This window comes from Eublepharis macularius, chromosome 8, assembly GCF_028583425.1.
Source record: "Eublepharis macularius isolate TG4126 chromosome 8, MPM_Emac_v1.0, whole genome shotgun sequence".
Lineage (NCBI taxonomy): Eukaryota > Metazoa > Chordata > Lepidosauria > Squamata > Eublepharidae > Eublepharis > Eublepharis macularius.
This window is the reverse complement of record NC_072797.1, coordinates 24,314,338-24,338,507: the sequence shown is the minus strand read 5'-3', so window position 1 is coordinate 24,338,507 and position 24,170 is coordinate 24,314,338. Positions and strand designations below refer to the sequence as shown.

Here is a 24,170-nt window from a genome sequence, read left to right as displayed (position 1 = left end):
GGGAGAGTGCTTTTACAGATTTTACCATTCCTGTCAATTTCTGATCAACCTGTGGACATATTTATGAACATGATTTGATTCCTGAATAAAGCCTTTTTAACCAAGACCATGGAGTGCTTGCTGTGAGGGTACAAGGATTTATCTGCCATAGCCTGTCATCCATAGAACTGACAAAAACACTATAATATTTTTACAATTTAGTAGTTACGTAATTGAATTTATGTTATAATCCTATCCTTCCTTACTAGGAAAGAAATCCTGATGGGATTACTTCCTCATAGTCATACTTGGAGCTAACAAGCAGGTATAATTTTTAGTAAAGGATGTGAATATTCTTGCTGCAGATCTGGCATTTTTCCTTGCCCCCAAGTTGGAATTACAATATCTATTTCAGCTGTCATTCTTCGGCTGCATGTTGCAGGTGGAAACTTCTTATTGTGAAAGAATGTCTCAGGTTTATAACATAGTATGATATGTGACTGGCCTTGGAATTTGTGCAGGTTCCTCTCTTGTACTTTGGATTGTAAATTGTTGCTGTAAAGGATTTGTGTGGCTGTCTTGAGCAGTAAACAGGTAGTATGAATTTCCCATTATCAGGACTGTTAAAAGTAGAGGACTAGAAAGGGGCTTGATCACTCTTGGGCACCCAGTGTAGCTAGGCAAATCATGTGGTTTACTTCCATATGGTGTTTGCTTTGGATCTGGGTGGAATCAGGGGTGGCCCAGAGGGTCCATGGCAGCTCTTGGCAGCCTCAGCTGTTTTCTAGTAATCTAGATTTCAGATGTGGCTCTTTTCAGTTTATATATTAATCTGCTTGAATTTAATAGTCGAGGACCAGGCAGTACTGATGCGGAAGTTGGTCTTGCCTATTGACTGAAGGCCCTTGTACATGCTTTGCTTGTTGCTAAATCATCACATTTCTTTCATCTTTCTGAAATGCTGGGTTCATGAGATAAACAAGAAGATCCTAGCATTGTCCTGCTGTCTTGGGTCTCTTATTGAAAAAAGACAGGAAGTGGTGTGAGAGCCATCTGCGCCCGTGGCGCCCCCCCACCCCGCGGTATGAATGCATGTCAGTTGCCCTCCCCTGGGGACTTGAAGCAGACTGCCTTCATCGTTTGTTGTAATTAGCTCTTATCGATTCTATGTCAGATAGAAATCCTGTGATGGATTAGTTTATCTTAGCGCACAGGAAACTTTGTGGAAGAAAAATGGGAAATTAGTAAGACAAGAAAATATTGAGTAAAATATTAAACCTAGCTTAACCTTAAACATTAACAGAAGCGTCTTTTTTTATGGCTGTGTTTTAGAATTTGTCAAAGTGAATGACAAATGGGGCTGCTATTTTTGTGGCCTTAGGTTTCTTTTTAAAAATTAGTTGGTGCAAGTTTATTTAAAATTCAAGGCAGGCAGTTCTGTTGGACTATTGCAGTGTGTTTCTAAGTGGAGGGGGTGAAGCAGTGTGGCACCTTAATGGCCAACAGGTCTATAGAAGCAAAAGCTTTCGTTGGCTAGATCCCATATTGCCAGATGCAAGGCTTCTTTTCATTAGTTTCCAGAAACTCTCCCTTAAATTCTTCTTCTGCCATTCTTTATAGCGTGTTGCCCTCTTGAATATGGGAGTGAGCAAGGCTCTTCACATTTCACTAACTTTTTGGAATGTTTCTTTCTAAAAGTCTTATTCTTCCTTCAAGGGGCTCATGGCAACCTGAATTCTTTCTACTTCCCTGTTTATAGTGCCAAGTTACACCTTTCTAAGCCAGTTGACTTCAATGGATTTAGAAAGGGGTGTAGATCCAGAGGCGTTAGCTGTGTGAGTCTGTAGTTGCAAAATAATAAAGAATCCAGTAGCACCTTTAAAACTAATCAACTTTATTGTAGCATAAGCTTTTGAGAACCACAGCTCTCTTTGTCAGATACATCTGACAAAGAGAGCTGGGGTTCTCAAAAGCTTATGCTACAGTAAAGTTAGTTAGTCTTAAAGGTGCTACTGGACTCTTTACTATTTAGAAAGGGGGTGACTGTTTAGGATTGCACTGTTGCAGAGTTACTTCAGTGGGCTTCGCATAGTGGGCTCTGCATACGATTTTGTGGCCAGGAGTTGAGCTTTGTACTCTCTTAAGATTTGCTGAAGTCATGGCTAAATCAGGATTTGAAGCTCGTTCTCCAAATCCAATGGAAGCAATCTTAAGCAGGCATACTCAGGAATAAATTCTGCTTTATTGAATGGGACTTACTCCCAGCAAAGTGTTTTTAGGATCGTAGCTTGTATTCGCTACATCACACTAGGACTGCTTAATTGCTCCCTTTCTCCCTGAATATTCAAGTTCTGAACTCTGGATTATATATATGAAAAATTCATCATTCACTAGAGAAGTTATGTGATGAACAAATGTGGCACCTGTGGGCAAGTTCTACCAGGAGTTCAATTTTCCAGTATATATACAGAATGTATTTGCTGCTAGTGTGCTCGGTCTCCTTTTCAGCAGTGTGCTTTAGGTACAGTGATTCTATTCTGAGAATGTTGGTCCTTGGCCTCAAAGGGCTCTGCTCTTTCCTACAGGGTAGGAAGGTTCCAGAGGCAAAAGGAAGGGTGCCTAGAAATGCGCTCTGCCGAAATGTATGGAGCAGCCCACGTGTGCGTGAGGAAATATCTTCTGTACCCATTGTTTATTTGTATCTTTGCAGGGCAATGCTGTCACAGTTTTCTGGTCTTTGATCAGATTTCTGGTGCCATCTGCAGTGGGTTGAAAAACAGACTTTAAAGGTCAATTGTTCAGAGTACCTATGCAGAAGGGGTTGACAATTGGCCTGAGCCAACTAGAAAGCCCGGAAGTCGTAGTGGCTAATTGGTTCCCAGTGAATGATCTTCTGGAATGTACCTTTTTCGTTCAGGGAGCGGGGGCTGCCAGTGATGCGCAACTCTTTTCCAGCTGAAAAATAGCATGTCAGAGACTCATGTGTTTCCAGCCTCTGCACCCAGTGAAGCCCTTCACAAGTTACAGTGAACACACATGCAATTCCTGTACAACGTACGCTTTATTGTTCTTTGCATCTGCATTGAGTAATTCTCATGTTGCAGTCAATGTATGTACAGTCGAACGTGAGATACAAACCCCACAATTATTCAGGTGAGGGACCCAGATTTCATTTATAAAGTGAACACATGTTAGCTCTGTCTTACAATCAGATGTATGTACATTTGCTGTAACATGTGAAGAGGGTTTAAGAAGAAACTACAGAAACTTCTGCATCACCATAAGGGCCTCTGGAACAGCTCTCATTCATGTGCTGTTCCAGCTTGGATGTGCCAAGTTGGAACTGTTATGTGAGTCCTTTTCCTCTGCTTTGGTCTGGCAGCTGTCTCTGGGTGAAATAGGAATTGGTGTATGCTTTCCCTTTACATTTGCAGGAACTTTTGCCAAGTGTGCTGTGGATTTGTTCAGCCTACTCCTTTCAGTGGCCAGGAAGTCATTGCAACTCTTAAATAGCTTGGTCTCCTCCCCCCTCCGAACCAATCTCATGCTGGCTGAAGAAGGTGGCCTGTGCTATATGCACATCTGGCTAAGGCAAGAAAATACTAGTATGTATGTTAAGCTAGTAGTGAACATTCCCTTGCCATTGTTTTGTATATCTTTGCTTGTACTGACAAAACCTGCACTGATCGGTAAATACATGCATAAGACGCAGGATTTCGACTTTGTATTTGCAAATATTTATCTAAGTCAAAAGGTGAGGTGGAAATGAAGCTTTTGCTTTCAGAATATATACACAGTATAAAACAGTTCACATTTTTGTATTGGACTGAGACAACTGATTTAGCAAGGTAAAATGGAGTACAAGTGGAACAGGGTAAAAAATAGCCATTGCATGTGAAACAGAGACTGTACAAGGTTGCAGAAGAGTGTGTAGGTCATGAGCCCTTTAATCACCTTGCAGTATTCACAAATGGGTGTCAACAGATGTGTGTGTTTTCCCTTTTCAATGCATGCTCTTTGAATGCACTCAGAGCAATTGTTTATAGTGCGGTGTGGGTGGGGTTCTTTCAGATTAATTAATGCTAAAGTACTGTGATGTAATCTTGCATGAACATAAACATTGAGGATTCTAGTAAAATGTCCTGTTATGCTTGGTTATCTTGTGGATTTGGGATGGGGGGAGTTTAGAAAAGTGCCTTTTGCTCAGTAGTTCAGGACATGATGTACATGAAAGTCCCAGATCATACTTCTGTGTAAATTGGAATATTGGGCTAGTTGGAGGAATGGTCTAATGTATCCCTTAGGACTGGTCATATTTTAGTCCAGTGATCCCCAACATGGAGCTTGCTGATATGTTTTCTGGTTCCCACTTGCTTCTTCCCCAAAGTTAAAGAGTCAAGCCTAACGTTGTTCCACCTCATTGGAGCAGGAGGTACTTGGGAATAGCACAGAAAGCATCACTTGCTGGACGATCTCAGTTTTAGGAGGAAATTTGGAATGGAACCTTCCAACATTTTGGTTTGTCCCCAGCCCCAGGTGTGCTGCCACATTCTCAGAATTCCAAATATACACACAAGCTTAACAAGTTTGGGGACCATAACAGCTAGTTCAGAAATTTTTAAAAGTGTGACATGAAAGACAGGTATTGGAGAATGGAGCTGAGCTTTCTCTTAAGTGAGCTTCCTCTAGGGTCATTAGGCATAAGGCCGACAAACCAGCCCCATTTGAGAGGTTCTGATAGTACTGAGAGCCAAGCTACAAGTGATGCCTTACACAGGTTGGACACTTGTCAGCTTCCCTCAAGTTTTGATGGGAAATGTAGGCGTCCTGGTTTTACAGCTTGGCTCTCCATTACAGCTGCAAGACCAGGATGCCTACATTTCCCATCAAAACTTGAGGGAAGCTGACAAGTGTCCAACCTGTGTAAGGCGTCACTTGTAGTTTGGCTCTGAGTTCAGTTGCCAGCGGGGCACTTTATCTGCTTTTTAGATTGTCTGGAGGGCCTCCCACTGGACGTCCGTCTCTTGAATTCTCTCCTATGGCGAGAGGAGGGAAGGAAATCCTAAACTTAGATGGAAAAGCAAAATTTTCCCCTCTCCACCTCTTTAACCCTGGGATTTGTTTTGAAATAACACAGCCGTTAGAATAAAAGATAAGGGAATTGTCTTGCTCCTATGATAATCTAGGGCAAGAACTAAATTGATGTGATAAAGGAGAGAAGTCAGAGGCTGAAAGCTGTAGGTCAGCAGAGTTTGCTCTTAAGAAAATAAGTTCATCTTCTGTTTCTGCATCTTTTATCTTTACTGTCAGCCAAATTGGCAATTTACTCTTGTTTCCCAGAAATGTACACTTCTTCTGGCATGTAATTAGGGGGAATTTTTGGAAGCTTTTTATATTGGCAATAATAACAGGATGTGTAATATGATACTTGCATCTTTTGAGTGCTTTCTTCTTCCCACCGATATAATAAGCGTTATGTATACATGCATGAAATTCTGTATTAATATAATAATACACCTTTCCCAACCATTGGACACAGTGCTGTGTGGAAGGGTCCAGTAGTTTCCCTGATCCTAGATCTACTTATCACCCAGTTTTTCCTTATCTTAATTGCATGGTATGCATTCACCTCCTTCCAAGACCATGAGGAGGATAGTGATACATATCGGCTCAGCCTTTTGGTAACACACCTTTGTTTTGAATTGCAAAATCTTTACATTGTGTTTACATCTCAGGTCCTATAGCCTTGGCCACCACTCTATTCTGGCTGTTTTCTAGTGAAATCTGAAAGTTAAATACCAGGGTGGGCTATAGGAAATTTTCTTATATGGCAAGAGCTGAAATTAACAGGAGAAACCTTCTAATGAAGACTTCTGGAGAACTGTCAAGCAGGCTTCTGCTGTGTTGTGCTGTTTTAGTTGATCTTAATAAAACCGTATCCCATGACTTTTGTTTCTGGATTTTGCTATGGACCAACATGGCTCCCTGTTTATTTTGGCTGTTAAAGAAAGGGGCCCTTCAATTGGAGGAAAAAGGAATACCATCACAGCTTGGCTTATTTTGGACTCTTAACACGCGAACCAAAATTAATCTCCAGTATTGTCTATATTTATTTGCTTATCTATTTACTTTATACCCAGCCTTTTCCCCTCATTGGGGACACAAAGCAGCCTACACCATTCTCCATTTATCCTCACAACTTTGTAAGGTAGGTTAGGCTACCAGCCCACTGTTGCCCAGCAAGCTTTCAACTGAAGCGAAAAAGAGCTGCTCCAGGGGCACAGAATGATCACAAAGTACAACAAGCCCTTGGAGTATACAGTCACTATTTTGTACTTTGCAGCAAGCTTTCAAGGCAGAGTGGAGATTCGAACGTGGGTCCCACAATGTAACCACTACACGACACTGGGTCTTATATAAGGACTGCTATGTTTTTATTTTTCTTTCCGATTTTTAAGGGATTTATGTTTTCCATCTGGCATTAGATTGACATTTGAATCAACTACAGGCAGGCATATTTTCAATTGGATGAGTTCCTCCCCTCCCCCCTTCTTATTCCAAGGGTGTGAATCGCTACCAGCCAGCTGTACCCTGTGGCAAGTGAAACTAGTGAAGCTTTCAGCCCGGGATGCTGGCAAAGGATTTGACTGGACAGATGTCCCTCTCCCCACATTTTTGTTTTGTTTTTAACATTCAGCCTGATGCGTTGTATTATTTTGGGTTGGCCTTAAGCAGGGCTCATTTCGAGGGGCCCCGCCCACCCACCTGACATATGACCTCTTTGGGGAACTGCTGGAACCTGACTCTCAACCATTTTGGGCCCATTTCAGCCTGGATTGGGGCTGAAATGGCCCGGATTGGGCCTCTGACAGGTGGTGGATCACGCTCCCTCTCAGCAGCGGCCCAATCCTGACCATTTTGGGCCCATTTTCAGCCATTTTCAACCCCCTTTTGCCATTTTGGGCCCAATTTCAGCCCTGAATGGCCGGGATTGTGTCCAAAACAGCCAGGATAGGTGATGTCAGGCAGTGTGGCATATGCAAATCAGTTGTGCTAATGACACACTTCTGGTGATGGCAAGGGGCATGGCATATGCTAATGAGTTATGCTAATGAGTTCCTCTAGCTCTTTTTCTACGAAATGACCCCTGGCCTTAAGAAGTATTATATGGTTTTGCTTTTGTCTTTTGGGATTAAGACAGATGTGCTATGCCTACCAGTGCCAGTCTAAGAAGAGTTCTGCCTTCTAAACACTCGAGCTTCCATGATGTAGCTCTATTAAGATTGTATTTGCCCTGCTTTGAAAGTTGGGTTCTAAAGGTACATACAGCATACTAATACCTTGGGTAGCAGGCATATTGCCCTCTTTTAAAAAATGAAACTTAAAAATCATTTTTGAAGCTATGGCATGGGCGATGCTTTATATACTAACCAGGAGGTGCCCACCAAAGCTACTGTTTTCCAGATACCGTGTGAGTTGTGCTGAACAGTTTGTCTTTTTCTCTTTCTCTATGTACTTAAATCATTCTCACCATTCTTGAAAAGATATTTCTGTCTTTGCCTGTTGTTTCCCAAGCAAATACAGTGAACTCTTAGAAGAAATTAGATCGTAGGGAGTGGGGGCGGGGGGGATTCATGGATTTTCATCTGTGGTAAATGGAAGTCCTTGGCAAGTCCACAATTTATTGTCAACACTTGATTGTCATACAAATAAAACAGCTGAGTTACAACTGAGCAAAATGATGTGGTGCCAGAATAGTTCGTCGTCATTAAAGCAATTAAATATATTCTCAGAGAATCTTTGCCATTGATTACAGCATTCATTGGCACCCATAATTGTTGCATACCTGTGCCAGAGTCTAGTATGTATCTGTACTAGAGTTGCTGTTAGGTGTTTTCTTTTTCATTTTTCTATTTTAAATTCTTGTACTGTTTGTCATCCAGGATATTCATTCTGTTTCCTGTGTTTTGTGCTTTCCTTGTGTGGTTTTTTTATGGGTATTTTTGTTGTATCATTCATAGCAATTGTAGAGGTGTTTCATGACCCTTTCAACACCTGAAGGGATAGAGATGCTGGAACAGAACCATGGGGAGGGGCAGTGGCTCAGAGGTACAGCAGCTGCTTTGCATGCCCAAAGTCCCAAGGTTCAATTCCTGGCATGTCTAGTGAAAAAAAGACCAGGCAGCAAGTAATGTGAAAGACCTCCCATCTCAAAACTTGAAGACCTGCTGCCAGTCATAAGAAACGATACAGACCTTGATAAGACCAATAGAAGGCAGTGTCATGTGTTCTTGTGAGTATTCACATTCTTATTAAGAAAGTTAGTTCTTTGGCCCTACTGTATCATTCCCAATAATCAACCGAGGCCTCCTCAAATCCTCTTGAGCCCCACTGTCCGAAACTGTCTTTTGCTATTTCTGCCTTTTGCTTAGGCCCTCTGGGAAAAGCCAGCAATAGTCCCTCCATGATGGACTACATCTTTCTAAGACACGTTTTGGTAGACGGGATATACTTGGCTGTTTGCAGATGAGCTCCTTGGCAAAGGAAGTCAGGTGGTGTTTCCAGGCATGTGATTTGGGGCTGCTGCATACAAATGCTGTGCTCGTATTCGCTCTCTCTGCGCAAGTTCTCTGATCAGTTCACCACAAGTGGATTCTTCCATTGTGCAGTGGCAAGAGGAAATAGTGGTTTTGGATTGTGGCAAATGAGCCAGACAGTTTGTCCCAACTAAGGACAGCTGTTTATGTCCCTTTCTTTCTCAAGAAGAGAGTTTGTGTATACCTCCCTTTTCCTCTTAGGACTTCTGTCTTCCACAGTCTTTTATAAATATTATTGTACACAAGTCCCTAATTATCTCCCTGTGGAATGTAACAGGCTAGTAATCCCAAACAAAAAACAAGGATACAGAAAAATGGAATGTGTTGCCAAATTCAGCTGGACGTGCAAAAATCATAAGGGTTTTTTTGTGTGTGAGAGTTTTGGGTTGTGCGTAGCTTCTTGGTTTGTATGTTTTTGTGCTGCCAAGTCACAGCCAACTTACAGTAACCTCATAGATTTTTTTCAAGGCCAGAAATGTTCAGAGTTGGTTTGCTATTGCCTGCCTCCATGTAGCAACCCAGGCCTTCCTCGGTGTTCTCCCATCCAGATACTGACCAGGGCCAACCCTGCTTAGCTTCTGAGATCTGACAAGATTGAGCAACTGTCCCCCCTTTCTCCATTTACCCCATTGCTAACATTAAAAAAATGTATGAGTAAGAGCCAAGGGGTAAAAATCTTCACATATTTTCTTCAGAACTTATAGCATCATCTGCTGTTCCTCTCCAAAAATAATTTAATATGAACCTAAAACATGTTGATGGATGATATTGGGGTGACAGCTGTATCATAGACTCACTAGAGTTTGCTTATTTGATACAGATGTGTTTCTGGTCCAACCTCAAGTGCTTGCTGAAGACTGTGGATTTCACAGTCATACCACAACAAGCACAGTTTTAACAACATGGGAAACCTCAGATCTTGGGGTTGTCTTTTATTTTACAAAGCTAACTGTTGTTCCTTGTGGATATAAAGATAGACTTAAAGGTTTGTTTTAACTTAGGAAATGTGGATGCTGCCTATCTGGAGAACGTGCTTGAGGCGGCTTGCAATGTAGACCCGGCTTAAATCATACAGTAGCATAAAGTTATTAACATATCCAAAAACCATCCATGGCATAAAAATGGCATTAAAACATCTAGCAGTCAAGACATGATTTTCATAACTTGACATAACTTGTAATCTGTCTTGAGTCTCAGTGAGAAATGAATAAATAAATACATAACATAAACAAATACAACAATTCTTGGGCTAGATGTTCCTGGGCAATATCTGTTGAAGCTTCACAAGGCAAAGTGAGCAGGATTCCTAGTCTAATTTTATATCTTTTTGTGGTTCTTTGTTTTCAAGAGCTCCATGTTACTCCTGCCCCAGATCTTTTGGTTGTTCCACCATATTCTGTGTGCCTTTTTAACTCTTCTTTCATACCGGCAGTTTTAAATGTTAAGCCCTTTTCCAGTGATTTGGACTGTCAACTGTTGTATGAATAATTATTAATTTTTTCTGGAGGGAAGAAGGAAGGAAGAAAATCCAAAGCTTAGTGCAAAGTGCTTTCCTTTAAACCTGACATTTCCAAATTGTGGAATTTAGCAGGCTGCTCTTATCTATCTCTTCATTGATAACCCTTGACAAAATATTGGCCAATCTTTGAGTCCTCCTTGTGACAAAAGAATAATCATTGGCTCAACAGGGGTGAAGGCTGGTGTGTGTATGTCCTGTTAAATCCCTAAATACTGAAAAATAAACATCCGATGTTGACATCTGGTTTTTTTCCTGTTAAAGTTCATCTGTAATTTAAACCCTTTTTGGCAGCCATGATTTTGTTGCTTAGCGTATAAGAACTCATTTGAACCAACAGCGTTCTGGTTGAGCTGACTAACTTGAGAAATTCTTTTGATATCCACGTTTATAGTTGGGGGTGGAGGATCTACTGTTCTGTCTGTATCCAACACGGTATCCCAGCACTGATGTATCGCTGTCTGAATGCTTAACTTTGGCTAGGAAAATGGAGTTCTAAGCAGCCTTGCTTAGCTGTGGTTAGCATGTCAGCAGCATTCTGCATTGCCATTTTCACTAACCGTAGTGAGCACCAAACCACACTTGGAACCTATTGTTGGAAGTAGATTTCCAAATGGAGATTTAGGCTAACTGTGGTATCTGAAAACATTGGTGTTCATATAACCATCATGAAAGAAGGCCAGGCCAAATGCCGGTGTTGCAGTGAGAAATTGAATATTTATTATATGGATACTAAAAAAGCCCTTACCCATTTCACGTGCAGCTTCATCAGAGGATCTCTAAATATGTTTATCTTCAGCATAACCCCCACAGCTGCTGAAGTCACTGAGAAAAGAAAGCAGAACGCTTTGGGGAGATTTCTGTGCCACCTCTTCAGAGGTGCTTGAGGTAATTTACAATTAAAACCACCTGTTGCTATAAGAACAGCAAGCCATTAAAACAAGCCTAAAGACTTAAAAACAGCATAAGATAAAAGCCCTCATTAAAAGCTTGGGTAAAAAGGTACATTTTGTTCTGGCGGCTGAAAGGCAGAAAAATACATGCTGGGGAGGACGTTCCAATGGTATGATGCCATTGCAGAAAATGCTCGCTGTCTTGTTGCCCACTGACCTCTGTTCTGATGGCAGGGTCACTGCGAACAGGGCGTGTCAGTATGGAAAGAGATGGCCCTTCAGATATCTTGGCCCTAAGCCACGTAGGGGCTTAAAGGTAAGAAACAGTGTTTGAATGGTGCCCAGAAACAGATGGGTAGCCAGTGCAGATGTTTCGTCACAGGGATAATACAGTCCTTATAACTATTCCCTGACAATAGCCTGGCTGCCACATTTGGGACTAATGGAAGTTTCGGTGCCGTTTTCAAAGGCAGCCACACAGAGTGCATTATAGTAATCTAACTTCGATGTGATCAGAGCATGGATCACTGTGGCTGGATTGTGCTTTTTGAGTAATGTCTGTAGCTGGCACATCAAGCAAAGCTGCTGTGGAGGAGACCTGAGCCTTCAACCATAGCCAGGGATCCAACAGCACTCCCCTCCCCCTCCCCCTCCCCCCCCTCCCCCAACAGCGCTCCCCCTCCCTCCAGGACAGTCTTCATGTAGCTTTTCTATTGACTGACAGCTCCTCAGTCTTGTCTAGGTGCAGTTTCAGCTGCAAGACTGAAAAAGGAGAGGAAATGCCTATTGGAGGGGGGGGGGGCAAGCAAGTGTCCTTGAACCCAATGTGGGGAACAGAAAGGCAGGTGGAAAACATTTGGGGGAAGCAAGGGGTGTGTGTGTGTGCTGTTGAGGGACTGAGCAGTCTTAATATCTTCCCTGAGCCTGTTAAGCTGGACTACATGTTTGTATAGGTAAAGGTGTGCAAGCACCGAGGCATTACTGACCCATGGGGGGACGTCGCATCACAATGTTTTCATGGCAGACTTTTGTTACGGGGTGGTTTGCCATTGCCTTCCCCAGTCATCTACACTTTACCCCCAGGAAACTGGGTACTCATTTTACCGACCTTAGAAGAATGGAAGGCTGAGTCAACCTTGAGCCAGCTACGTGAACCCGGCTTCCGCCAGGATCGAACTCGGGTCGTGAGCAGAGCTTGGACTACAGTACTGCAGCTTACCACTCTGCGCCACGGGACTCTTACCACATGTTTGTATAGAAGCTTATAAAAAAAAAAGTTGGCGAACAAGCAGGAGAGTAAGGCGGTAGAGTGGACCAGGGCATTTCTGAATGCAGTTTTATGTTTACAAATATTCTGTAGTAGAGTAAGAACTAAGCAAACCTTAGTATATCAGAGGATAAGGTTTAGATTAGCTCATCCCTTGTATGTTACTTTTCCACTGGAGGGGAGTATTTAAAACTATGTGGCAGTATTTAAAAATATGGACTCCCCGCCCCCGCCAGCACATGCAGCCTAAGGTGATATGGTCTAGTCATGCTCCAGGAGGTTATAAGAAGTCTTTGCCAGAGTAGAGGGAAAGGAGAAATACATGGTGTCTGGCTAAGATCTGGGGAATTCAGGCTTTTTTAAAAATTTCAATTTTTTCCAACCAGCTCTTATAACAATAACAAAGAGCAGTAAGAAAGTTCACTTAACATCATGAGAAAATGTTCAGTTTTTGACAAGCAAAGAACCTTAAGCCAAGCAGACAAGCAAAGAACCTTAAGTAATTACATTGACAAGCAAACAAACAAACCTCCTATTTCTTGTTCCTAGTTTCATTCTTTGTTTGGCGTTAAAGCAAAATTGTCTGAAATAAATTTGTGAACGTTTATCACAGGTATGCCACAGAAAACCAGAGGTCTTTTGGAAATTCAGGTTTGGACCCCTGTTCTCCCCATGGAAGCTTACTGGGAGACAGAGGGCCAAGCTACACATGACGAATGACACTTGAACGGCAAGTGGATTGAGTGGAGGGCAAGTGAACAGGGAGAAATACACTTGCTGTTCAAGTGTCATTCGTCATGTGTAGCTTGGCCCTTAGAGCCAAGCTACAAGTGACGCCTGACACAGGTTTGACACTTGTCAGCTTCCCTCAAGTTTTGATGGGAAATGTAGGAGTCCTGGTTTTACAGCTTGGCTCTCCATTACAGCTGCAAGACCAGGATGCCTACATTTCCCATCAAAACTTGAGGGAAGCTGACAAGTGTCCAACCTGTGTCAGGAGTCGCTTGTAGCTTGGCTCTTACTGGGAGGCCAGTCATTCTCTCTCAGCCTCTTGCAGAATGGTGCTTGTGTGATGATAAATAGAGGAGGGGAGAACAATGTCACAAGCCCCTTGGGGTCCCTGTTGAGGAGACAAGCAGGATATATCTAGATATATGATTCTTATGAGCATGAACCGTTTTGCCTTGCTTGCTGAAAGCGTTTCTAAAAGGTGGCAGAGAAATGAGTTGAATTACAAGCCAGGCTTTCAGTGAAGCTGGCTGCCTCTTCGCTCTGTCAATGCAAAGGTTTCGTGTAGGCAAGTGCTTTTAAAAAGCAAACAATAACACAGATAGCTGTTTAAACAATTTTTTCCCTGTTTCCATTTCTAGTTGAGCAGGGCTCTTGTTCCAACATGTCCTCATACTGAGGCCATTTGACTTAAATCTGATCAAAGTACGCCTATTACAACCTGTTACAGACACATGCATAAAGAGATTTATTTCTCTGTTGCCTAATCTTGTCCCTACCTCAGCAAACTGTGAAATATACAACTTGGAGAGATGGTGGATTGTAATTGCATACTATTAGTCATGGCCATGGGGCAAGGGGAGATAAAGAACCTTGTTTATTTTAATTACCCCCTCCCCCTGCTAGCTATAAAAATTACAGAAGGCATGATGTCATTTGGAAGCACCAAGTTGGCAGGCCAAATGTCTGTATCCTCCAAAATTATGCTATAAAGAGAGCTAGAATTTAAAATACTCTTCTATTCCTGATTGTAAATGGGTTTCTCTGCTGGCCTGGGGCAAGCATTTGTTAAGAAAACAGCTGATTGGCAAACTGTACCTGCCCCTTCTTTTGCCTGCCTGCCTTCCCTCTTTCTGTCATCACTGAGCTAACATCGCTACCTGTCCTGACATTAAGAATGAGGTAGGGTGGGGGGAATTATTGCGAAGGATGTGGCAATACAACTCTCTGGAAACAGTGCCTCTTCAAAGCCTAATTCTTCTGGTTTTCAGAGGCTGATTTTAAGGTAAGGTGAAAAGATGGTGTGCATGTGAGTTGATTGTTTGGTGGGATGGTTGCATCAAGGAGACTTGTGAGGTGGGTTTGGTTAATGCAGCTGGCCTCTTCGCCCCCCCCTACACCCCCAGAACAAAAATACAGTCAGTGTGTAGTGTTAGGGTGTTGGATTGGGGTTGTGGGGATAAAATGGAGGAAGAGAGAATGCGCACATCGCTCTAAGCTAGGCTTGGCAGGTTCCCTTTCCTTGTGCACACATGCTCCTATAACCCACATGTTACACCAGAAGTGATGTCATTGCACCAGGGCTGATTCTTTAAGAATCGGCTAAAACATAGTGTTGTCGTAGCTTCCAGTGTAACCTGAAGTGCTGTCCGTATGTAGGGCATGGAAGTGCATGTGTGGTTTGCCCGGGCTGCCTGCTGATGGCAGACAGCTTCCAGTCGACCCATTTCCTCCTGGTGATTGGCAGGCAGAGAGGCAAATCACTGGGAGTTGGCCCACCATTGGGGGGGCACCTTACAATCCTACTCTGAACTCCCTAGATAAATGATGGCATAGAAATGCACTAAATAAGCAGAGATAATGGTGACCTTAGGTACACAGGTTTACGGTGGAAAATGGGATCTTATCTGCAGAAATCCACCCATTCAAATAGTTACAGCCTTACCGGTATTCGATTTGGTCTAGGCATATGGATGTTAAATCTTAACCTAATTAGGTTGTGAGAGCAAGAGTTCTGTGGCATCTTAAAGACTAAGGGTTGGGTCCTAACCAACTTTTCCATCTGCAAATGAGGATGGGGGGGGGGGGGTTGAGCACCAAATGGCTATGCAAGGGATTGTGAGAGTCAACTGAACAAAAGCCACGTAGGGCAGGGGCTGCATCGAGAAGGGGAGCTTGATGAGATTGAGCAGAAAAACTGATCGGATCCAACTCTGAACTTTTTATTCATGTCTCTGACAAAGTGTACTCTCCGCCCCCCGCCCCCCACCCCAACAGTTTATGCCTTTGGGGCCACTAGATTTAGAAATACTAAAGCTCTGTTCTAGTAAAGAAGATAACAGTCAAATTCTGGTTGTTGCAGTTTCTGGCACTTGGCAATTAAAAAGCACTGTGCCATATTAGGAAAAATGAGCGTGTCATTTGTTTGTATCTTTTGGAGGGGTCCTATTTGAGCTAAATAGGCGACCCTGCTTAAATATGAGATCCAGTTGCGACTTGTGCCTATGACTCTGAATTCCATGTGTTTAAGTGGTAGCCTGCCCTCATGAATGCATCTCCTAAGAGGAACCTTGAATTAGCAATCCATTTTCCATTGCATCTTAAAAGTATAATATGATGATCTTTATTATGCATACTGACGCCAACAGCCTTCTCTAATAAAGTAGCCTTTGGATAGGAGTAGTGCTGCATTATCTAGAAAGTTAGTCAGGACCGCAATTGGAAGGCCCGCAATATACAATACAGTACATACTTTCTCGTGTCCATCTTTCATTTGTGAGGAAGGGTCATGGATCAGTGACGGAGCATCTGCTTTGCTTGCTGAAGGTCCCAGGTTCAACCTCTAGTATCTCCTATTAAAATTGTTAGGTGATGCGTGAAAAATGTTCACCCTGCAGAACAGTTGCCGGTCAGAATGGACAATAACGACCTTTATAGACCAATGATCTAATTCTGTAGAATATATGATAAAAATACTGGTGATTGATATTGAACCGTTCTTGTTTTCTCAAAACTTTCTCCAGCTGAAGTGAGAAAAGAGCATGTTGTCGAAAGATGGAAAGTTCACTGGAGCATCTTCCTTTTGGAAGATTTACAGCAGGTTAAAAATTAAATGCTGCCAAACGGGAGTCCTTATTCCAGAGTGATTGCCAAGTAGCTGGTCTTTTTATGGGCATGGTTCTTAAAATAGCATGTTTCTTCTCTGCTCCATTGACTTCGGAAAGCCAAAGGTTGGTTCAGCTAATTGCAAAGAAATGCTAGTTCAAAAGAGAGACCCACAACACACTAGCTTTGCTGGAACATTATGGAAAAGAATACCGATTCTGGTGAGAAAAACCAAATATAATGCACTGCAGTGCAGTCTTGGAAGCAAGTCTACACAAGTTATCAGGCCACACCATTTATTACAAGCCTCTAAGAGAGCCTGCTTGTCCACACCGTTATGTACTAGCCATTTCAAGCTTGAATCAAGACATTTTCCTGCAATTTCTAAAACCTAGTTACCAGAAGATGAGGCAAGAAGCCTGTGAACAGTTCTACTGCCATGTTTCTCAAACATTTTGAGGGAACCAGCCGAACTGAGACCAGTCATTCTATTTGACTGCCACTTCTGACCCAGCTTTTCGCCCACAGTGCAGCTAAATTTACTGCGACAGGAATTTCATGGTGGTCAGGATGCGGCTTGTGGTTTTGGTGAGCCACATGTGTACTGTGACTTTCGCAAAAATCTAAGAGTCAAATTCATTTTCTCCTTTTTTTGTGATCTATCCATCATTTGTCCCAGTTAGTATGTGTTATTTATTTGTTTTATTTGCATTATTTATAGCCCATCTTTCTCACTGAGACCCTAAGGCAGATTAAACAGTGTAAAACAGTGAATTTGAAACACATGAGACATCTAATAAACAATGCAACAGGACTAGGATTACATAAACTAGAAATTATACAAAACAGTATCAAACATATGAACAACAATTCAAAAACAGTTACAGAAGTAGAAAACAATGCAATAAGAGCAAGATAATAATTCAATAAATGAATAATACACACCATAAATGAATAATACACACAGACTACAGTCCTGTTCCCTGGACATTGCTGAACCAGTCCATTATACTATAGTGCTGTTGGGGTGGTGGAGAGATTACAACAACAGTATGCTTATATACCACTCTCCTTGACAGATTAGTGCCCAACTCAGAATGGTGCACAAAGTCGGTGGTATTATGATCCCCAGCTGGGGCTGAGAGGAGCGAGTGAGGCCATTTTGCAGTGGTAGGGTATCTTCCTTGCATGCAGAAGTTCCCAGGTTCAATCCCTGGAATGTTCAGTTAAAATAATCAGGTAGCAGGTGATGTGACAGACCTCCTCCTGAGACTCTGGGCAGTGAGTCAGAGAAGGCAGCATGGAATCTGGTAGACCCAAGGTCTAGTTCAGTATAAGGCAGTATTACAAGTGATTAGTTGTTAGCTATTAGCTACATTGGCTGACAGTTTGTTTCTGAGTTCAAGTCAAGGTGTTGTTGATGACCTGTAAAGCTCTTCATGGCCTAGAACTCTTTATGTTTGAAGGACCTTTTCTCCTCATACCTCCATGTGCATAGGGTTGCCAGGTGTCTGGTTTTTGGCCCGGACAGTCTGGTATTTTGGGGTACTGTCTGGGAAAACAGTCTCCCAAATGCCAGATCCCTGGCCCAGCCCTGGCCCCTCCCCACCCCGTTGGCTGCCCTGCCCAGGCTCTTACAGTGATGTCATCACACTACCTGGAAAGGGAAGTCCCTCCCCCTGCTTCTCCCTGGGGTCTGGTATTAGGCTGCATCCCATCTGGCAGCCCTACATGGGCACGGTCTATGTTCTTTTGGTTTCCATCTTCCAGATGTTCCTCTTCTTAAGGTTACCTAGTCAGCCTCTACTAGATCCCTTTCCATTTCTATTGTTTTCCTTATTTTGCAGAACGGGCTCTATGAGGAAATAAAGGGGGGGTGCGTGCTGTTTTCATGATTTTTTGGAGGCACTGTGAGGCTGTTTTATTTCCGTGGAGTTAATGGGGTTTAAGTAGCAGGCATTTTCTTGAGGATGGGGTTAATGACCGTTTTTTTTTTAATTTGGTATGGTTTTTAATATTAACATTGTAACCTGGATTGAGCTACAAGGAAAAGGCAAGGTATAAATATTTAAGTACATAAATAATGTTATAGTTATTACTCTATTTTAACATATTTAGAATGGACAAAAGGAGGTGTGTTTTTTTTAAACTCAGTGAGTAATTGTTGAATTCACTGTTGGCGGATGACCACTGGCATAGATGGTTTTAAAAGGCGGCTCAGTGGATTTGAAGAGGAAAGGTCCATTGGTGGCTACTAGCCAAGATTACTAAAAGGAGCCTCCATGTTTAGAGGCAGTAAACTTCTGGATTTCAGTCCTGAATTCCAGGAAACATCAGGGGACGGCTTTGGCCCCTGTGCCCTGTTGTTGCCCCTCCAGAGTAACTGGTTGGCCACTGTGTGATACAGGATGCTGAACTAGGTAGACCACTGGTATGATCTAGCAGGGATGTTCTTAAATGGGCGAATTGTAGGGATCCCATTCCTCCATTCCTAGTCTCTACCTTCCACCAGTTCTCACCTGGCCAATGGGGTGGGGGAGGCACAGAAATGGGCCTGAGCGCCCCACACCATGCGCGAGCGTGCTCTGAAGCACTTCCTTGTTGCTCTGAGAATGATGTTTGGGGCTGACTTTTATCAAATTGGCCCCTGTTGCTTCCATGTCGTGCTGGGAATGATGTCATTCCTGGTGCGACAAGAGCTCGTATGTCCTCCTGGCATGCCTCCCCATACCCCAGTTTCAAACCCTAGAAAACTGGCAGCCCTAGCAAACTATTGTTTGAGAGCCTTCTCTTCATCTAGAGTGGCTTAATAATAATAAATCATGATATTTGTGCTTATATACCACTCTTCTAGACAGATTAGTATCCCCACAATATAGCGGGGGAGCTGGGGCTGAAAGGAGCAGCTTGACCAGGGTCACCTGCTGAGCTCATGGCAGTAGTGGGATTTGAACCAGCGGAGTGATGATTTGCAGCCTATCCACTTAATTACTTGGCCTATATCCAGCCAAAGACGAATGGATGGCTGATTTCCACCTCTCATGCTCCCTCCCTGTCTTGGGGGTCACCACCCTCCTGACCACGGTTCCAAGTGCTGATTACAGCTGCTCAGACTCCTAGCAGGCTTCCTGGGAGGGTGAACCACCCTTTTCACTTTGAGACTCACCAGTCTCTGGGGTTCTTTACTCTGGGAGATCTTGCACACAGTTGGTCAGACACTCAAGACAGAAGACTTATGTATAATAGGTGTTTTGTTGATAGAATAGGCAAGCTGTTTGTTACATTAATGCCTTTTGCTTGTGCCTTAATAGAATGGTTCCTGCTTTCTGCAGACACTTAGAAGAGTGTCTGCAGAAAGCAGGAACCACTCTGTTAAGGCACAAGCAAAAGGCATTAAAATAACAAACAGCTTGCCTGTTCTTTACTAAGGTAACTGACTAAAACATAAGCTTGCTAACTTGCATTTCTCTGAAGAGGCTTGAGGCTCATACTCACAAACCATTAACCATGGCAGGCAGGTACGGACATCACAGGCCCGGCATGGAGCAAAGTCTCTCACATGCTGATGAAGTACGGTAGCATAGGATGATCCGACAAAGTCTCAGTGAGAGTGTGAAGTGTGGTGGTCAGAACAGAGAGGAGCCATCTTTTCTATGATTGCCAGCCAATCAGAGGCACACTTGCAATCAGCGTTACTAGCCTGAGAACGGAGAAGGAGTACGTGCGGAGCTAAGGCTCCCTTGTCTCTCAAGGACACCTTCCCTGGGCAACAGCTCACAGGTGCAATTAGTTAACTGAGCTGCACTTTCCACACCCAGGGTGTCAGGCCAAATCTGGGCCTGTGGGATCTTGGAAGCCTGAACCAACATAGGCAATTGGGCTCAGCGTGGCTCCGCTAGACACTCCCCTGATCCGCTTAAGCCGGGAAAGTTCTGGGGTCCTGCTGTGTGCTGGGGGGGGGGGCGTTCAGTGAGATTAAATCAGCCCCTCCTCCCTCTTCTTTTGGTGGCACTCCACACTCAGCTCTGCAAAGTGCTGCGTTAAATGATGGCGGCAGAAACCCGATGGTCTGGTTGGGTAGGTTCAGCAGACCACCCTCTGACTGAAAAGAAGAGCAGAACTACAGGAGGGGAAAAGGCTGACTGGAGAGTAGAGAGATCCGGGAGGTTAAAAAAGGAGGAGGAGGAAAAAAACCCTCAAGCTGATTCATATCTTTGTTAGAAATCTTGCATGGGAAACTGCACGACTATAATCCCTCAGTCCTGCATGCAATTTTGGAGTTTCCCTAGCAGAAGAACTTTCATTGGGGGGGGGTGGGGAAGGGAGATGGATCTTAAGAATGCTTTGACTCATTTTCAGGAAAACTCAGTGGATTTGTTTGTGATTTTTGTGCTGTCTGCAATTCATATCCATAAAAAAAGGTATGAAGCCTTCTCCTTGACTCTGTCTCTCTGTCTCTCTCTCCCTCTCCCCCCCCCCCAGTCTTTGTGGCGATTGTCCTGCAGATGAATTCCTTCAGTTTCATGCCTGTTCAACACTGACATGTTTTGTCACATGTGCAATATGCACCGTAGCAAAAACATACTTCTGATGTAGCTATCTACTGGGGTGGGAGGGTCAATGATATGCCCAGCACTGTTTTTTTGGGGGGGGGGGAAGTGTTGGTACTGTTCAGGGTTGTTGTTTTTTGCTTAAGTTCTCTTTCTCTCTCAGTCACCCCCCCCCCCCATTTGCTGGCACATCAGTATCTTCATCAATACACCCACACATATATGCATAGACACACACACTTGCATGCCCACATATTTATGTGCGTGTTTACAGATAGATGTAGATATGGCACTTGGGACAAAAGCTTTGTGTATTCCATCCTGACTTAGAATATACATTTTGCTGTATCTTGCTGTCCACAAATATTCAAGTGTTGATTCTGATATTTTTCTATGCCTGATGAAAATGTAAGCTGATGACCTTGAGTCTTGAGCATGGCATATACATTTTAAAACCAAATATCATGGTTTAAAAATTTACATAATTTTCTTTCTTTTTTATTTAGAGTCTGGCTGTGTAAAAGATGATGCTGTTTCCTGCTTGAGGTGACCCATTCATCACAGTGAATTGTACAAGAATGTGGAGGAGCCCAGGTCTCTGCTGTCTCTTGGCAGTAGCACACCTGTATTTCTTCAGCTTAGTCCACTGTCAAGAGCCAGGTTGGTGCTGCAATTTACTGTCTATATTTGTAGTTCTGATTTCTTGGCATGTTTTCTGGCTTAGTTCAGACATAACCGTGGTTTGGTATGTGAACGGCAGGCTAATTTGTTTGTTTCACTTTTGTGGAAGATCCTATTGCCGTTATACCTGAACTGAATCTGTGGTTAGTGCTTGTCCTAGCAACAGGTGCTATATCCGCACATGGCTGGATATTGCATTGTTGCTGTGCCATAGGAATCCTTCACAACTGAACTAGACAATCCAGTTGCCAATGATTGTGATGATGCAACAATAATTTAATATTCAATGATGTATCACAGAAATATGGGTTAGATCACATTATACTTAATGACACGTGTAATCTAGTGAACTCTGTATGAACTTTACTGTAGTTTTTTCTAGCATGTTGTATAGTTACACAGGTGCTCTTTTATCCAGATAAATGAAAGTGGCAGATAAATGTTCTCTAGTTATTAGAATAGCCCAATGATGCTCTGCTCATCTTTACTGATTTATATATCTTACCTTGCAGCTGGACCTAGTGTCACTTTTTGGCTTGGTAAAATGTCACATGATACCAATTATAGTTTATTTATGCTATCACAAGAAAAAAGATCTTAGATTTCCACTTAAGATATATAAAAGTGCTAACCCAGGTAGTAGATTGGGGGTTTGCTGAAAGAAATTACACGAAGATCTAGGTGAGAAACCTATTCTTGAAATGTGTGTTCATTGGAACTGCAAAGTATTCCATAGCAAACTTAATTGATTTAAACTTAGATTTACTTGAGAAATGTCAGGAGACTTAATTCGTGTTGCCTTCATTTGTTCCATCTTTGTAGGTTTTTATTTTAATAATCATTTATATTTTGATATCTTGCTTTATTAAAAAAAACACGAATTTTAGTCTTTGTGTCTTGGTGCAGAGAGTACTGTAAGAAGACCTCTGCACTTTAATTTGTACCGACCAGGGCTTTTTTTCTGGGAAAAGAGGTAGTGAAACTCAGTGGATTGCCCTAGGAGAAAATAGTCACATGGCTGGTGGCCCCGCCCCCTGATCTCCAGACAGAGGGGTGTTTAGATTGCCCTCTGTGCTGTGGCACAGAGGACAATCTAAACTCCCCTCTGTCTGGAGATCAGGGAGTGGGGCCACCAGCCATGTGACCATTTTCAAGAGGTTCCTGAACTCCGTTCCACCGCGTTCCCACTGAAAAGAAGCCCTGGTACCAACAGTCTCTCTTGAAGGAGGGATAGCTGTTTTACGGTCTCACTTCAAGAACTGAACACTGCTCATAGTTTAAAGATAAAATCTCTACACTGTAACAGTGGGAAACCTTAATGAGTCTTAGATAAGCATTTTGTTACAAATGAATAGATGCAGCCTCTGACCGCTAAAAAAATCCCTTACATTTGCCAGCAAAGAGGAAAAATTCATCTATCTCACCATATTCAAAGAAGCTGGGAGACGTTGTTGCATTGCATTTTATGTACCCTATAATGTTTGTTATTCCATTTAATACTGAACTTGTTGAACATGAACACCCAAAGGCGAGGGTTTTTTGAATGAAATATATGCTATCTCAAGCCTTTAGGGATATGGCGTAGATACTGATAAAATGAATAAATATGAATTATTCATCCGATGCTGCTCTTTTTTAATTTGCTAATTCAGTAAGTAGAGCTCACCATCTAGCTTTACATTTGAAACTCCACATTGGAACAAAGGAGAAATATCTGTCATCACTGGCTATGCACCTAAGTTCTTGTTAAATTGTTTTAGTTAGTAATTAAAATATTTGTACCCTGTGTTTTTCCGAGGGGCTTAAGGCAGTTTACAAGCCCAAATTATAAGCAAACTACTGTAAAACTCCAAAGAACCTATTCATTACAAACCCTAGCAAATAAAACTGACTCTCAGTGGCTCCTAAAACCTTCTAGGTATAGTACCTCTGCACCTCCTTAAGGACCCTGTTCCACTAGAAGCTCTTCTAGAAAAAAGCAGTTTCCATGTATGTGGAGGGCTTGTGTAAGGTATTAGACGGAGGACCATAGTTGGTGCACAAGGGCATATGTGGAGAGGCTGTCCTTCTAGTGTTGATTCAAAGAGATGGAAGTGTGGGAAACAGAATTCTCTCACTTACATGTTGTAAGATTCTGGGAAGTAATATGACTAGAGTTGGCTAACACATTGAATTGTCTCTGCCATTTGTAGTTGTGAAGTACATACAAAAGTCCACAAGAATAAGAAAACCTGTGAAAAGTTGTATCATTTGTAAAACTCATACAAGTTGCTGATTTCAGAGTCTCTATATAAAATTTCTGCTGCAACACCTGAAATGCTGTGAGCGTCACAGCCTTTATATATGGCTGGGCTATAATCTGGGAGACCCAGGTTCGACGCCTCAGTCTGCTGTGGGAACTCCCTGATACACTCCGGGCTAGGCACTCTCTCCACCTAACCTAAGATTCATTTTACAAATTGTGGTGTTTTTAATTCATGATTTGAAAACTGCTTTCAGCCATGAGAAACAAGTGAGATATAAATACTTAAATAACCTACCTCACAGGCTGGTGATGGTTAAGATAAAATGCAGGAAGGGGGAATGATATTATGTTGTGTTTTGGGTCCCCATTGGGGAATGGAGTTACCAACTGGCCTATTCATTCCAGCAGGAGCACAAATAAGGAGAATGATGTCACTATGTTCTAGGAAATCCTCAAATCTCTGTGGTTTTACAATATAGATAGGGGAATTTCTAGAATATAATTCCTAGGAACATAATTCAGCCAGGAACATAATTCCTAGGAATTAGAACATAATTTCTAGGACACTTCTGAATATAACTGTGATGTCAAATGCCATTGTCTACCCT

The 24,170-nt window shown here is 42.6% G+C and overlaps 1 protein-coding gene across 2 annotated transcripts in view; it reads left to right on the top strand.

The window, feature by feature from the left end:
• Positions 1-24,170, top strand: part of LOC129334226 (leukemia inhibitory factor receptor-like) — a 114,361-nt gene that overhangs the window by 26,410 nt on the left and 63,781 nt on the right. For both annotated transcript variants that reach the window (XM_054986157.1, XM_054986158.1), the window contains exon 2: positions 21,143-21,296. In XM_054986157.1, the coding sequence (XP_054842132.1) occupies positions 21,215-21,296 (82 nt within the window). In that variant the 5' untranslated portion in view covers positions 21,143-21,214. The remainder of the gene's footprint in view (positions 1-21,142; positions 21,297-24,170) is intronic.